The sequence below is a fragment of the Carcharodon carcharias genome, chromosome 3, assembly GCF_017639515.1.
Source record: "Carcharodon carcharias isolate sCarCar2 chromosome 3, sCarCar2.pri, whole genome shotgun sequence".
Taxonomy (NCBI): Eukaryota; Metazoa; Chordata; class Chondrichthyes; order Lamniformes; family Lamnidae; genus Carcharodon; species Carcharodon carcharias.
In genome coordinates, this window is record NC_054469.1 from 127,693,708 (window position 1) to 127,709,626 (window position 15,919).

Genomic DNA, 15,919 nt, shown 5'->3' on the forward strand with positions numbered 1-15,919 from the left:
AGTGGGTGCCTCAGACTGCTGCAGAGTGATAGTATAACAAGGCTCATGCCATGACCCGGACTTTGGTGGAGTGTCATGATAATAGTTGGCTGTGGTAGTGGACTCCAGTATTAGATATACTTCCACCTGTTTTTCTATGACAAAGACATAGAGGTAGAGTCTGATCATAAGCCTTTAGAAACTACACTTAAAAAGCCCCTGAACTGTGCACCACCAAGAATCCAAAGACTACTAATGCATCTGTAGAAGTACCAGGTCAGAGTGAAATACAAACCAGGCAAGGAAGTGTACATTGCAGACACTCTGTCACATGCATATCTACCCATCATGGAGGAAGAGGATAAAGAAATGGAAGCACAGATTCACATGCTGACAAAGAACTTAGCAGTGGCTGTAACCAAACTGGATGAGATCAGGGAAGCAACCAAGAACGACACCATCCTGAGAAAACTGTAGCAGACTGTGCAAACTGGCCAGCCCACACATCAGAGCGGAGCCCCTTCTGCTGTACAAGAGTACTGGAACTTTTGTGAGGAACTTCATGTAGCAGAAAGAATACTTTTCAAGGGAGAAAAGATCATAATTCCTGCAACACTGAGGAAAGAAATCCTGCAGTGCATACATGAAAGTCACCTCAGCATAGAAACATACTGGAGAAGAGCTCGAGATGTAATGTACTGGTCTGGAATGGGAGCACAAATCAATGAAATGGTCACTGCATGTGCAGTGTGCCAAAATTACAGTAAATCGTAGCAAAAAGAACCACTTCAACCATACAGCATTCCAGAGAGGCCCTGGCAGAAAATTAGAGTAGACTTGTTCACATTTGGCAACAGTGAGTACCTACTAGCGGTACTCAAAGTTATTACTCAAAGTTTTTTGAGTCTGTGCTGCTGAGAAATGATAGTAAGAGCATCGCTGTGATAAATAATTTGAAATCAATTTTTGCTCGCCACAGCATACCTGAAGTGCTCATCTCAGATAATGGTCCACAACTCTCAGCCACTGAGTTTCACAAATTTGCACAGACTACTTTTAGCTAGTTGAGCAAAAATATTAGAAGTGTTTTTAAAAAGATATCTAAAAAAAAAATCAAAATATGCCCACTTACTTGCAATTTGGTTCTCACAATGCACACATATGCAGAAAAGAAAACAGCATGTGCTTAATCACCACAATGAAAATTAGTCAGCTATTTTTAGCCTTCAGAGAGTTTTGCCAAACTACATGAAGTCCCAAATATTCACAATCCAATGGAATGATGGGATGTGCATTGCAGACTTTAAAACACCTGTTGAAGAAAGCAAAGGCAGATGGAAGAGACTCCTACCTGGCTCTGTTGGATTTCAGGAATACTTCATTAGAGGGCACTGGATCATCTCCAGCACAACTGCTGATGGGGAGAACTCTGAGAACTGGGCTTCCAACTATGCCCCAACTGTTATTTCCACAGCCAGTGAGCTACAGCGTGCAGTATCTGCTCAAACTGAAACAGCAGAAGCAGAAACAGTACTTTGTACCTGACCTCTGCCTGACCTGAAAATGGGAGAGACAGTGAGGATTCAGCATGAAGGGATCTGGGATCCTGCTGTTGTCACAGGAATCACAGGAGAGCCAATGACTTACATAGTACAGACCCCAAACAAACAACAGTACAGGAGAAACCGGAAATTCTTATGGAAAACAAATGAAACACAACCCTGCTCTGAACTAGAAAGTGTAGCTGAAGATCAAAAACCAGAATGCACCAGTGAAGCACAGATAACCAGCCAAAGCTTGAAAGTCCTGAAAACTATCCAATGGGTGACAGTGACACAGAGCTGTGAAAGGCCCCTTGTCCTTCAAAATCACTTCTGTCACCATTCAGAACATCCAGTGGAAGAATTATGAATAAACCACAGAGATATAGAGATGAGTAAAAGACAAAACAGACTGATCAAAACAAAGTGAGAAAGAATAGATAAGAGACTTTGTGTACTTGAGTTGTATAAAAGTTTTTTTTTAAAAAAGGGAAATGTCATGTTAATAGCTGATTGTGGTAATGGACTCCAGTATTAGATACTATGTGGCACTCTGTACTAGACAGTGGGTCACCTGAACTGGGAGTTGAAGGTCAGATAGCAACCTGTCTTTATAGAATTCAGTTGCTGCAGATATATATGTTCATGTTAAGAAAATGCGTTATCGATAAAGTTAGCTCAGCTACAATGTTGACGGCCTGTGTGCATCATTGAAACAAAAAACAAGACAGTGGAGCAAACAATAGGCATTTTGAAAATGAGGTTCCGGTGCCTTGACAGTTCCAGGGAACTACAATACAGTCCCGAGAGGGTGTCGCGCATCATTGTCGCTTGCTGCGCCACACAATCTGGCACTGCAACGGGGGGAGGACCTGGCTGAAGAGGAGATGGAAGAGCTACATGTCTGCTCCGATGAGGAAGACATCGAAGGGGATGACGTTGATGAGGTCCTCGAAGGCGAGAATGCCGGCAATGAGGTCATCACACTGGCCAGATGAGGCAGGTGCACTCAGAAGGCCCTCATAGCTGCAAGACTCATGGAGGATGACAACGAGATGCAATGAGGACAGTCCTGACACCCTCACCTTGCACCTATGAACGTTTGACTCCTGTGTGGCTGATGGCAGTGCACACACCCTCAGTGCTCAGGCTCATGTCATAGAAATGAAGTGGAGGCCCTAATAGTCGCTATATTCCAGGAGAATGAGAAGAACATGCAGTGGGAACACTCCATAGATCTTCACATAGTCCCTGTGAATGTCTGAATCCTGTCTGACTGAGGGCAGTTCAGTTGCACTGTGATCAGGGTCATATCATGCAGCCATGAAACTTTAAAAGCACTTTCAACACCTGACTCCTTCAGGAGCACAGCGTCACTGATCACATGGTGAAGAGATAGGACCAGCTGCACTTCAAAGGTGCTAAGAGCACACAGAGAGAATGACGGAACTCTGACAGCTGCCTATGATATTCTGCCAGCAATGACAAGCACCATCACAGGCATCACTAATGTATCCAGTGAGTGTGAAGCTGGACCATCACTTTGCTCTGAAGGTTACATGCTGTACAGGGAAGAGGCCCTGGACTGAGACATCTGCCTTTATCTTTTGCAAGAACCAAAGTATCACATCTGAGTGATGTGAACAATGTTCATCAAAACAAGAAGCCATTGGCAAGGAGATCTTCTTCGGAGTTTATTTACAGTAGTGAACATTATGTACAAGTGATTAACACCCGTGCCCAGGCTGTGCAATTACATCTTCTTAACCCACCTGCCCTTTTTGTGGTCTTGTGGAGTCCGTGGACCAAGCTTATATAGGGTGTGGTAGGTTGCACTCCCTTTTTAGTTATTTGAAAAACCTGTTATTAATGTTTTGTTTGCACTTCAGCCCCACGCTCCTGATCTATGGACACCCGGTGCGGAAGGGGGTCGGGAAGGAGGAGGACCTCCTCGTGAACCTGCTCTTGGGCCTGGCCAAGTTGGCTATTAACAAGTCCAGGCAGCGGGCGGTCGACGGGGGAGTCCCTCCCGATTGTTTGTCCCTCTTCCGCGGCTACGTTTGCTGTCGGATGTCTTTGGAGAGGGAGCACGCGGTGTCTGCTGGCACTCTCGAGGCCTTCCGTGCCCGGTGGGCACCGCGGGGACTGGGGTGTTTTGTTGATCCCTTTTATCACATTATGGTTTAAAGTTGTAAATTTCCTTTAAACTTTGTTCTTGGTTTTACAGCTGACCTAAATTAGGGGCTGTGCCTGATTTATCCCGAATTTTGTTAATTTAGTTTAATTGTTTAAACTCGAAAAGAGTTACATCTTCTTAACCCACCTGCCATTTTTGCGGTCTTGTGGAGTCCGTGAACCATGCATATATAGGGTGTGGTAGGCTGCACTCCCTTTTTAGTTATTTGAGAAACCTGTTATTAATGTTTTGTTTGCACTTCAGCCCCACGCTCCTGATCTATGGACACCCGGTGTGGAAGGGGGTCGGGAAGGAGGAGGACCTCCTCGTGAACCTGCTCCTGGGCCTGGCCAAGTTGGCTATTAACAGGTCCAGGCAGCGGGCGATCGACGGGGGAGTCCCGCCCGATTGTTTGTCCCTCTTCCGCGGCTACGTTCGCTGCCGGGTGTCCTTGGAGAGGGAGCACGCGGTGTCTGCTGGCACTCTCGAGGCCTTCCGTGCCCGGTGGGCACCGCGGGGACTGGGGTGCTTTATTGACCCCTTTTATCACATTTTGGTTTAAAGTTTGTAAGTTTCCTTTAAACTTTGTTCTTGGTTTTACAGCTGACCTGAATTAGGGGCTGTGCCTGATTTATCCCAATTTTGTTAATTTAGTTTAATTGGTTTTAACTCATAAGAGTTACATCTTCTTAACCTTCCTAACCCTGTTGCTATGTCTTGGTGCTCCCTTGACATCCACAGTGGAGGTGGTGGCAGCCTGCTGACTGCTAAGCCTTGTCTGTGATGACTTCGGTGTGCGTCCTCTGGAGGGCCAAGATCTGGAGGTCTTTCAGGGTCCTGCTGTGTGGCGGTGGCACCCTCCTCAGCCTGTGGAGCTGGAGCTGCGGGGGGGGGGGGGGTGGTCACATGAAGAGAGGATTCGAATGGGCCGGACACTCCCAGAGCCACTTAGGCAGATTGCCCTGGGATGTCGAGCTGTTGGTCCTGCTTCTTATGGGTGCCCGACAACCCCTGGCTGATTCCTTCAAGGGGAAGCTGGAGTGAGATCAAGCTGCCCTGCACCCCTCTTGTGTTGACACAGTTGGAGGCCAAATATGGTGCCAGTGATGGAGTTCAGCCCACACAGCAGTACAGGACTGATGTCCCGGACCAAGGTCTCCATAGCGGCCATTATCCTACCAGTGTTGACCTCGGCATGCCGGCCATCATCCCTTGCAATCTGAGGAGTGCACCAGACATCCCTTCCTGATATTCCCATGATTGTCTTTGCAACTCCACCAACTGATTGAGGACCAAGTCCAGAGCCTCATCATCTGGCTCAGACTCAAGAAAATTCCTTGCCTCCAGCAGACCTCGGAGTGTCGGCAACCAAGGATGTCCCTGCCTCTGCTGTGGAACAAACTGTGTGGTGTGCTCACCAGGTTGTGATCCGAAGGCTACTCTACATCTAGGTCCCACTGAGCTGTGTGTTGCTGCGCGGGTGGAGGGTGTGTGTGAGCGCTGTGACAGGTCTTCAACAGTGCTGCCCTCAGGATCCTCATCTGAGATACTCTCGGCGCTGGGGTCAGGGTCAAGGTTGCTTGAGGCCAATGAATCAGGACAGAAAATGGAGATATTAGTGCTTGGCAGCTGTGTTGAACACAGAACAGTGAACTCAGAGTAGCGTCAAGAGAGGGATCATGTCGTGCAGGAACCTCAAGTGGGTGTTCACCACCAACCTCACCACCACCACAGGAACGGTCAACGTCCTCTCTGGCCGGTTCTAGCTCACGTCTCTCGAACAGAGTGAGGATCTTGATGTCCGACACTCCACCCCCAGTTTGGGACTTCTCCCGTCCTGCATTAAAGAGATCGTGAGTAAGGAGCATGCCAGGTCAAATGAGAAGGATCTTAGGCAAGCGTATGTGCTGAGTGGAGCCATGGACGGGATGAGGAGGCGATCTCCAGAGGAGATGAGGCCAGATAGAGATGTGAGGGTGAATGGTGATGTCCATTGAGTTGGCACTGAGTTAGATGGCAGTGAATGTGTGATGGGCTTGCGAGTGGGTGAGTTGAGATTGATGAGATGGTTGACTTACCCTGGTAGCACGGATGAGATCATACATCCGCTTTCTGCACTGGATGGCCCACCTCTTGTGTGCAGCACTGGCACTAACTACCACTGCCACTGCCTCCCAAGCCAGAGTGGTGAGACTGATGGCCTCCTGCAGCCAGAGTGGGGGCTAGAGGATTTCGTGGTGAGCCTCCAAGGCATCCTGACGGCGTCCCAGGGATGCATTACTGAATCGGGGACTGTCAGGGCCATGTCTTCACCCGAACAGTGCTTGGCTGCAAGCATTGAGAAGTGTAACTAAGGCGCCCAGTATGAGAAACTGGAGGCCTGCTGCCAGCAATCCTGCGTGTTTCCCGTGACTGCATAATTTATGAGGCGGGAAGGAGGTGATAAACTGCCATTGCATCTGCCGGGTAAAACATCTATTTTTACGCCCACCACCGCACTTAGTGTAATTCTGGGACAATTCCGCTCCGCGTTTCTCTCTCCACAGATGCCAGATCTGCTGAGTTTTTCCAGCATTTTCTATTTTTATTTCAATAAATCTGTTGCTATATAAGTTCTACTAGGAAAAGATAACCAAGGAAGTTGCCCAATTATCAACCCAAACTGGTATGTTTGCAGGAAAGGGAGCACTTCAATCTATAGTCCGGCCTGCATGTGATCCTTATTCCATATTGTGCTTGATTCTAAATGCCCTCGGGGCAACTAGGGATGGGCACCAAATACTTCCCAGTGCTGCCTATGTCCCAAGAACAAATTTTGAAAAACTAGCTTGTGCTCGAAGAATAATGCTCAAATTAAGTCATGTGTTGCTTTCTCCAACTCAGATTGTAAGCTTCCACCCCTCTTTCAGCACACTGGTGAAGGTCAATTCATAAAAAGAAGACCTGTTTGTAGATATGCAACCATACCATCACCACAATGTGCTTCTGTAGACTAAAGAAGTACAATTGATTCCAAATCCGATATTTTCAATATATGTATAAGATAATTAAAATTGAGTCTTCTCACTCAAAGTACTGTTAAAATTCAGTATTGCTTGCTTTTCAAATGGTTTACATCAAATTAAGTAGAGTTAGCAAAAGTAGGAATGAAATAAGCTTTATAAAATGCATATACTTCTGTTTACCAGGATATTAAAATTACTATTCTGAGACCAATGTTTTAAATAGCTGTTCCAAAATCGGCAATTTTGTCTGCAGACCATTTATAACTTTGCCTGCTGCATGTTTGATATTTAATAATGTTAATAATACATCACAGTGCAATTTGCCACACACAGTCCGAGCATGTCCAACATTCAGTGACACAAGGAAAAGTTAAGATATATCTAGTTCAGTAAAGCAGTTCAAACAATTCAATTTGACATATGCATGAAGACATACCCTTGATAATTGATTCAGCTGCATAGAGGTCCCGCTTGTAAGTCACCTAAGGGGCAGACAAATTTCACTATGTTTATCACAGAAAGAAAATCAATTGCTAATGTAATCACAGCCTGAAGCTGTTTCTTTAAATCATCAAATTAAAAAAATTTTAAAAATCACAAATGTACTCTGGATATCTGATTTTGATGTTAAGCATAAACATCAAAGCTAAAGTATGTTATACTGTGTTTACTTTTTTAAAGTAGTTTAGTGTTTCCTCAGTTAGCATATCTTTAAAAAATGTCAACATTTCTTATCGACTTTCGTTTTCTCTGACACAATTTTCCTTCTTATTTTCTCCTGTTACACACTTCTAAAATTACAACAGTGACTACACTTCAAAAAGTACTTAATTGACTGTAAAGCATTTGAGACATTCAGTGATCGTGAAAAGCGCTATATAAATGCAAGTTTTTCTTTCTTCTTTTTCTTTCTAAAGGCAGCAGGTGTCAACTGAATGTGACCAGGGTCAAAAACCAAAAGTCATTCTTCCCTTCAGTACTCAGAGACACTGAAGCCAATAATGGCAATCTTTACTTCCTCAGCTGGTTAACTATTTCAGCACAGATCAGAGATTGACAACCTGCACCTGACTGTTGAAGCTTCACTAGTTATCGGAACCCTGCAACGATCAGAGCAGATCCATTGTACATCTGTCAAAAGAGAGCCTGATACTTGATTGATTGAGCTTCAACGAGGGAAGGGTTTCTCTGATGTATCCCAGGATATCGTGCTGCCCTGCAGGTTGTAAGGCCCTATAGAGAGATCCTGTTCCCTGTGGACAGGAGGCCCCAGAGACCAAGCAGACGTAGCAGGAAGTGGCAGCTAGATAAAGTGAGCAGCAACAGTATGCCTCCTGGATCCAGAGGGTAGAATCTTCTGGTCCTGCCAATAGCAGGAAAATTGGCAGGCGGAGGAACTTGGCTTGAGGTCAAAACTCAGTTTCTTGACAGCGGGATGAACTTTTGGAGTTCCGTACTCAGAACTTTAAAGGCAGGTTAGAAGTGGGTCGAGCTTCCCAACAAACAATGTTGGGAAGCCTTTCTGCATGCATTAGCATTTCATGCATGCTCATTGAAAGGCCACCATGCCAGAATTAAGTTCCCCCATCAAATTAAGCTCTTCGCCAGCGAGAAATTAGAACAGTCACTTTTACAACTGTATGTAAGTGGCGTGCAGCTGGCAATCTTCACATCTTCCACCTGTTTGAGATGAGTAGACACTGCTTTGGCCTTCTTAGGGACCACTCACACCTGCAGGGCAAGCTGCGTGAAGGCTGGACATGGGAGGCTGGCAAAGGGTGGAAGAGTGAATCGTGGGGGGTAGGGTGGAGTGGAAGCTGGACATCGGAGGCAGGTGAAGGGTGAAAGGGAAATCAAGTGTCTGGGGAAGGAAGAGACTGGTCAGGAAAAGAAGAGATTCTCTGGGAAAGGGAGGAAGTGTCTAAGGAAGGGGGGAGAGTGTCTGGGGAAGGGTGAGAGCGCAACAAAGTGGGATGGAGACGAAGGCCTTTTGTGTTGGGTCGGGGGGTCCTGTGGCTGAGTGGGCGAGAGGGGATTATGAGCAAGGATGGTTGGAGAGAAATGGTCCCAGAGGGCGGGTTTGGTGCTGTCAATGGTAGGATCCTGAGGGTTGAACTGAGGGTACTGGGCAATGGATGGAGCATCACAGTCAGAGAGGGGAGTAGGATGCAGTAGGGTGGCAGGTCCAGGGTGATAGTCCAGTAGGTGAAGGTTTCATGGGGTGGGTGGTCAAAGACGTGGAATACAATGGTGGCTCGGATAATGAGAGGTTCAGGGTGGGCATGGGGACGGTAATGAGTGTAGGCTTTGAGGGGAGGGAAGGCATGTGGAGGTGGATGGTAAAGGGACCAGGTTAATGGGGGGTTCAAGAGGGGACAAGGGCAGGGCTCTCCAATACCACAGAAAGTGGCCCAGATTATCGTTGTCTGCTGTGCCCTGCACAACTTTACGCTACAAAGGGGGGATGCCTTGCCTGAGGGAGACATGGAGGAGCGAGATGTCTCCTGCGATGAGGAGGACGGCGAAGGAGATGTTGCTGACGAAGGCCTGGATGTCGATGACAACATGCAGAGGCCATAGTGGGGCAATGACTGGGCAGACAGGACCATGCTAATCTGTTGGCTATCAGATTCCAGGCTAACTTTTTGATTTTTTATCTTTGCTGGCTAGGAAGCCCCAGTTCCCTTTTGGTTACACACATTTACTCTTCACTAATATACCCTGCTTTATGATAGCTGAATTAAATTGCATCAATTACTGTCTGCCCTGCTGTTGATTTGATTCTTTGCATGAGCCAAACAATGCTAATATGCAGTGCCCTGATGCTAAATACACAGAGCACTCTGTTCTCCTATGACCTCGGTCTCCTGAAAGTACAATTCTGATTTTACCCATGCCCTCACAATGTCTGTGTGCATGGCAGCAGGGATGCACTCATGTCATCCTGACACCTCTTCTCAAAGGGGGGCTGACCTGGCAGAGAACTCTTTCAGGCAGAACCAGATAGATGGGTCCACAAGGAGGAGCAGGTGAACACCATTTGGCCCCTCAAGATCACTCCTCCGTGCAGACTGATCAAAGAAGATCGTGTTCCTGCCCCCCACCCATCAATCACTACTCACCCATAGTAAACACATATCCCTTGACATCTTCACCATGCCAAGAGGTTTTGAGGTTACTTTGCAGTTCACTCAAATAGACTGCCTCACCTGCGCTATGGGTTGCTGAGTTGAAACCACTCCAGCCCCTCCAATTGCCGAGACTCCTACAAGTAGTAGTCCTAGATGGCCTTAACATTAGTGCAAGACTGTGATCTGTCATTCTAGACATCTCAGCCAAGGTAAACAGCTTTCCTGCATGGACCCTGCAGAGGCCTGTCAGAGCTGCTGATGCTTCACATAAGTAACCTTACAGTCTTCAGCATGGTCCAGCACACAGACCCATTCTACTCTCTCTCACCTTGTGCACTAATACCCCAGTCCTTCAATGAGATCCGAAACACTTCGGTTGCAAACTCTTCATGCGATGTCTACTGATAAGGGGACGAGCAGGCCAATCAAACCTCCATGTGAGGTCAGTCGACTACACACACACTTGTTAAATCCTACACTCAAATCTCTCTTGTAGTCAAGGCTAACTTGCCCATTGCCTCCTTAACTGCTGTCTTTACTTGCATGTTAGCTCAAAATGACAGTTCACCGAAGAAGGCCATTAACGACTGGATGGGTCCACCAAGGCTTCCTGCAGACACGTAGGGCAGCCTCTGGTTTTCTACTGTTAAGAAGACAGTACAGAATTTCATTCTCTCAGCCCTGAAATTGCAGCTACAATTGCTACTCACATGTCCAGAAGGAAAAACAAGTAAAACTTGGAAATGATAGCTACTGGTCTGAACTGGACTGTCTGCAAGAATGAGCCAAACCTCCCTGTCGCTTGCCATTTTAACACTCCACCCTGCTCTCTTGCCCACACGTCTGTCCTTGGCTTGCTGAATTGTTCCAGTGAAGCCCAACGCAAACTGGAGGAACAACACCTCATCTTCCGACTAGGCACTTTACAGCCTTCCGGACTGAATATTGAATTCAACAACTTTAGGTCTTGAGCTCCCTCCTCCATCCCCACCCCTTTTCTGTTTCCCCCTTCCTTTTGTTTTTTTCCAATAAATTATATAGATTTTTTCTTTTCCCACCTATTTCCATTATTTTTAAATATTTTAAATCTTTTATGCTCCCCCTACCCCCACTAGAGTTATACCTTGAGTGTCCTACCATCCATTCTTAATTAGCACATTCGTTTAGATAATATCACCAACTTTAACACCTATGTGTTCTTTTGTCCTGTTGTTTATGACATCTTTTGATGATCTGCTTCTATCACTGCTTTTGCCTACCACCCCCCTCCACTTCTCTCTCTCTCTCTCTCTCCGCCCCCCCACCCCAACACCTTAAACCAGCTTTTATTTCAACTCTTTCTTGGACTCGAACTCAAGTTCTGTCAAAGGGTCATGAGGACTCGAAACATCAACTCTTTTCTTCTCCGCCGATGCTGCCAGACCTGCTGAGCTTTTCCAGGTAATTCTGTTTTTGTTTTCCATTTTAAGGTTTACAAGACTAGTTCAGACCCTGCCAATCGTTTCCCAAGCTTTACTGGCTTTTCCTTCTGGGAGATTTAACTTCCCTCAAGTATTCATGGCATCCACCCACGTGACATCAGGCCAACAGCAGCCAGAGATGCAAAGACCTCGCTGAACACATTTTCAGAGGTCAGAACATAGTGATCTGCAAGTAATGGCTTTCATGATGCGTGGCTAGGCAACACATTCACAAATGATGGCCAGTGCTTAATCATGTGGAATTATTGAGTAATGGCTATGCTGATAATGTGTGAGAACTGAATGTACGGGAGTTTATTATCAGACTCTAATCGAGGCCCACATTCCAGATCCTTAACAGTCCATGACCACTGAAGTAACCAGCAGCCAGATGGAATCTAGGAAGCTTCCAAACAATGCATATGAACATATATTTACAAGAGCCAAAACTATTTACTTAGGTTGTACACCCGTGCTACCTGTGTGCCTTCAGTTTTTTTTAATCTTTTTTTGCCTAGGTGCAGCCCTGGCATCCGCAGCTGAGGTGGAGGCAGCCAGTTGACTGCTACGTCCTGATGTCTGTGATGACTTTGGCAGGCGTCCCCGAGTGGTCCGAGGCCTATTGAGCCCCAGCCTGCTAAGGGTCTCCTGGTCCTGCAGGGGCACCCTCCTCAGCCTGATCTGCTGGAGTCGCTGGGGTCACTGGCAGAGGAGAGGTGGAGTGGCAGGGAACCCTTGGAGTGTGCTGGGATGGAGTCCCTGGTGTGCCTGGCTGGTGCTCCTTCTCCCTGACTCCTTGAAGAGAAGGGGCATCTGGAGAGAGGTCATGGTACCCCCACCCACCTCTTGCTTAGCCAAAGCTGCACTGCACCCATGGCTAGACTGACAGAATGCATATCTGTCAGTCACTGTGCGTTCTTCTGGACCTGGGTCTCCAAGGTGGCTAACACCCATTCCATGGTGGTGGGCAAGTGCTTGCATGCCGCAGCCAAGATAGCACTCCTCCAACCTTTGGTCCAAGTTGTGCATGGCCTCTGGCAATTCTGCCTGATGTTCCCTGCCTGTCTCTGCATCTCCAACATGTATCTTTGCGCTGACTACAAAGGCTCATCATCTGCATGGGGCTGAGCAGGGCCTGGTCTCCACCAGTCGTCCAAGTGTCAGGAACCTTGGCTGTCGCTTCCTCTGTCAGCTGTAGACCCGTGTCAGTGATGTGCTCACCAGATAATGACCCTGAGCCTACTCTAGAACGTGGACCCATCAAGGTGAGTGTATCTGCGCTAGTGGAGAGTGCAGGTAAACACCATGACAGTGCTTCCTCTGAGGCTTCTGAGATAGGTTCGGACATGGAACCATGACTGGTCTGGGTTGATGGCCTCCCCCTTTTCTTGTTGGTACCTGGAATTAAGAAAAGAAAGCAGACTCCTTAATTGAATCAATGTCTCACTCTGTGGGCACAGCTGACATTTGCAGACTGGAGGCATCCTCACTGGCACCCTGGGAGAATCCTATCTCACCTTCAGCACAGGTACTGTCCTGCTCCTCCCTGGTATCTATGAGGTGAGGACTCAAATGTCCAGAATTCTGCATCCCGTCTAGGTTAGCTCACTCTTCTCCTTCTCAGAAGGACAGAAGGATTGATTGTCAACCCAATGGTTAAATGGGCAATTCAGGAGCATGCATTCCTATGGCAGCTGCTGAGTCTTGCCCAGTAAATGATTAAGAAGCAGGATGTCCTGCAACTGATGCAAGATTGACTGCATGAAGTGGCTAGCACACATTCAATGCACGTGTCCCATCTGCTGATGACTGCTGCAACCCAAATTCCTGTCTGACATCCCTGTGCACTCGCACACTTAAGACTGCCTGATATCCTTATGAGTGTCAGTTTGCAGTGCACTTACCCTGGCAGAACACAGCATATCGTTCATCCTCTTATGCTCTGCTAGGCATTTCCATGCTGGGCCCCACAGACAATAAACTCCACTGCGACCCCTGCCCAGGCCACCATGGTCAGGCCCAAGGGCCCGCAACTGCCATCGCGGGAAAACAACACCTCCCATCTTTCCTGGACAGCTTAGGGGAGAGTCTTCAGGGAGGCATCAGTTAACTGTGGGGCAGCACATTGTTTTCTTGCTGTGACATTCTCCTTCAGTGTTGAATGACATCCAGATTGAAACTCCTGGCCTATAGTGAATGAAGGGCTGTCCAAGTGCTCTTTAAATATGGCCTTCAACCCCATAACGTAACAGAAGGGGTGGCGACTTCCTTCCCACCCTGTCCACGAGATTCATCATGCTCCGCATGAATGCAAAGGTAATGAGCTGAACAGCAAAAGTTCACATGTGGTCAGCCATCCTACCCTACCCTAGCGGGAATCAGTCCCCCATCCGTGCCCACCATCGAACACAGGTTCCAGAACAGAAGATTCTGCCTAGTGTCACAGGGGGGGTCAAAGACCTTATCAGGGCAGGAAAGGGGAGTGGCATGTCACATTCAAGCACCAACCTCCTCACTCTGACTTCTCCAGCACTCCTCAAATCAACACACCCTGAAGCTGCACCTATTCTTCTTGTTCCAGGCACTTCTGCACATCCCCATCAGAACAGCCACTGCTGACACATGTCACATCCATCCCTCACAGTGACCCACCACCAATTTGTCCTTCCATCCTCTCAGCACATTGCATTTCTCACACTCATATCTCTCTTCTTTTTATCTTTACAAACACCAGGGAGAAGGGGAAAGGTGGAGATAGCCCTCCAGCTGTGACTCTCCTGCTTCTTAATTACTCAGAGGAGAGTGCACTGGAGGCAAGCTGAGTCTTGGCATGCATGGCCATTGGCGATAGAGAGAAAGGGATTTCCCAGCTACCCGGGAATTAGATATCACACAGCCACATAACACTCACTCATGTTGACTTGATGTCAGCAGGCAATGAAAAGCAATTAGGACCGAGAACATTCTCACCTTGTCACTACAAATTCATGTGTCTGGGAGCAAGTACTGAAGACAGGGTACAGGACACTCCAAGCTCTGCTCTGTTGGGATGTAGATACTGAACTTCAGAAGTCATTGACCGAGAAGGCTATTTTGGAGCAGCCGCAAAAAATGTGTGAAGTCTGTCAGCATTTCGAGAGGCACGGTGCACAATGGAGAGAGATTGGAGTGGCCTGGTTCCATCATGAGTGCCTCAGGCCCACATGCAAATGTCTACACCCTTGGAAAGAGTGGCCACCTGCATTGAGAATCAAACATGACAGGCAACCGAATGCATGCCTGAACAACAGCCCGCACATTCAGTCTGCCACATTAAATAGGATGGAGAAAAGCCTCACCTTGGCTGTTCAACACCTCACTGAAGTGCAGCAAAGTGCTCGCCAGCTCTTGGCCAGCAGAGAAATGCAAGTAAGCCATGAGAGGGAGGTTGAAGGATAGGGACGTGGAGGGAGGGCTCGGCTCAAAGCACTCTTCCCACCTTACTCTCCCCTACTCTGCCCCTCAGTCAGAGCCCCACATCCTGTCCGGTAGCAAAGCCATGGAAAACTGGAGGTGAAGGCATTCAGGACTGTGGTGACTTTGGCTGCCGCTGAAAACTGTAGTCTGGTCCACCTGGCAGGATGTCATCTTCCAGGAGGCTGCAAATGTCAGCAACCACCTTATATGAGTGTCTAAGCCTTCTCAGAGACTGGTGCTCAGTCAAGTCCAGAAATCTCAGCCTCTGCCTGCAAACCCTGGAAGATCGCCTCCTACGTGATGGAGCTCGGTGTTCATCCCCTCTATCCTGGTGGAGTGGTAGGTGGCTGAGGAGAAAACTATTGCTGGCCCTGATCCTCTTATTCCTCAGCAGAGGTCCAAGGTGGAGCTGCTCTCATGCTGCGGAGAATGGTGAGAGTGGGGAAGTGCAGATCAAAGTCAAAAAACTTCAAGGTGGCAGAAATCATTTCCAAAGTCTTGGGAATCACTTCTAAGGCACTGAAAGTGCACTCTCGGAACAAGTACTGGAAAAAAAAAAGGCGTTCACCAAAGCAGAGCTGTCATATATGCTAAAAGGTGTTCCAGACTGTTAATTGCTCAGCGCCAGCATTTTCTTGCCTCCTGTATGAACCACCCACCCCAGCAGGTTAAAATTCCCCATTTCATTTTTATCTAGTGCAAAGAATTCTACCAACCAGTCTATGTTGACACTTGCATCCAAACATACATTAGTACTAACCCACAAAACTACCCTATTTGTACTACCATGAGGTATTTTTCAGCCCTGTTATTAATGCTGATTTTAACTGCTTCGGACCAGAACTCTTTATCTGGAAGTACTGGGCAGAGTAGGATGGATGTGCTGTGTGCACGCGCAGGGCAGGTGGCAGGGGGTGGTTTGGAGGGAAAGACAGAGTAGTGCTTAACTTGGAGGCCCTCCATCAGAACACTGCTGGCAGGGCAGTCCACTCTCCTGGTGTCAACCTACTCTTTTCTCCTTCCAGGCTCCCAGGCCATTGCGCCTGCTCCAAAAATAGTTCATAAATATGGGATCCTGGGCTTTTTAAATAGAGTCAGAGGGAAGAATCATCCCAGATTTGCACTAAGCGCAGGAGCAGGCGTGAAAAATGACATTTTACCTGCGGCCACA

General features: G+C 47.5%; 1 protein-coding gene across 1 annotated transcript in view; it reads right to left on the reverse strand.

Annotated features, from left to right (window-relative positions):
* Positions 1-15,919, reverse strand: part of crppa (CDP-L-ribitol pyrophosphorylase A) — a 202,785-nt gene that overhangs the window by 83,784 nt on the left and 103,082 nt on the right. Inside the window, exon 5 of the mRNA XM_041183983.1 lies at positions 7,138-7,183. Within this exon, the coding sequence (XP_041039917.1) occupies positions 7,138-7,183 (46 nt within the window). The remainder of the gene's footprint in view (positions 1-7,137; positions 7,184-15,919) is intronic.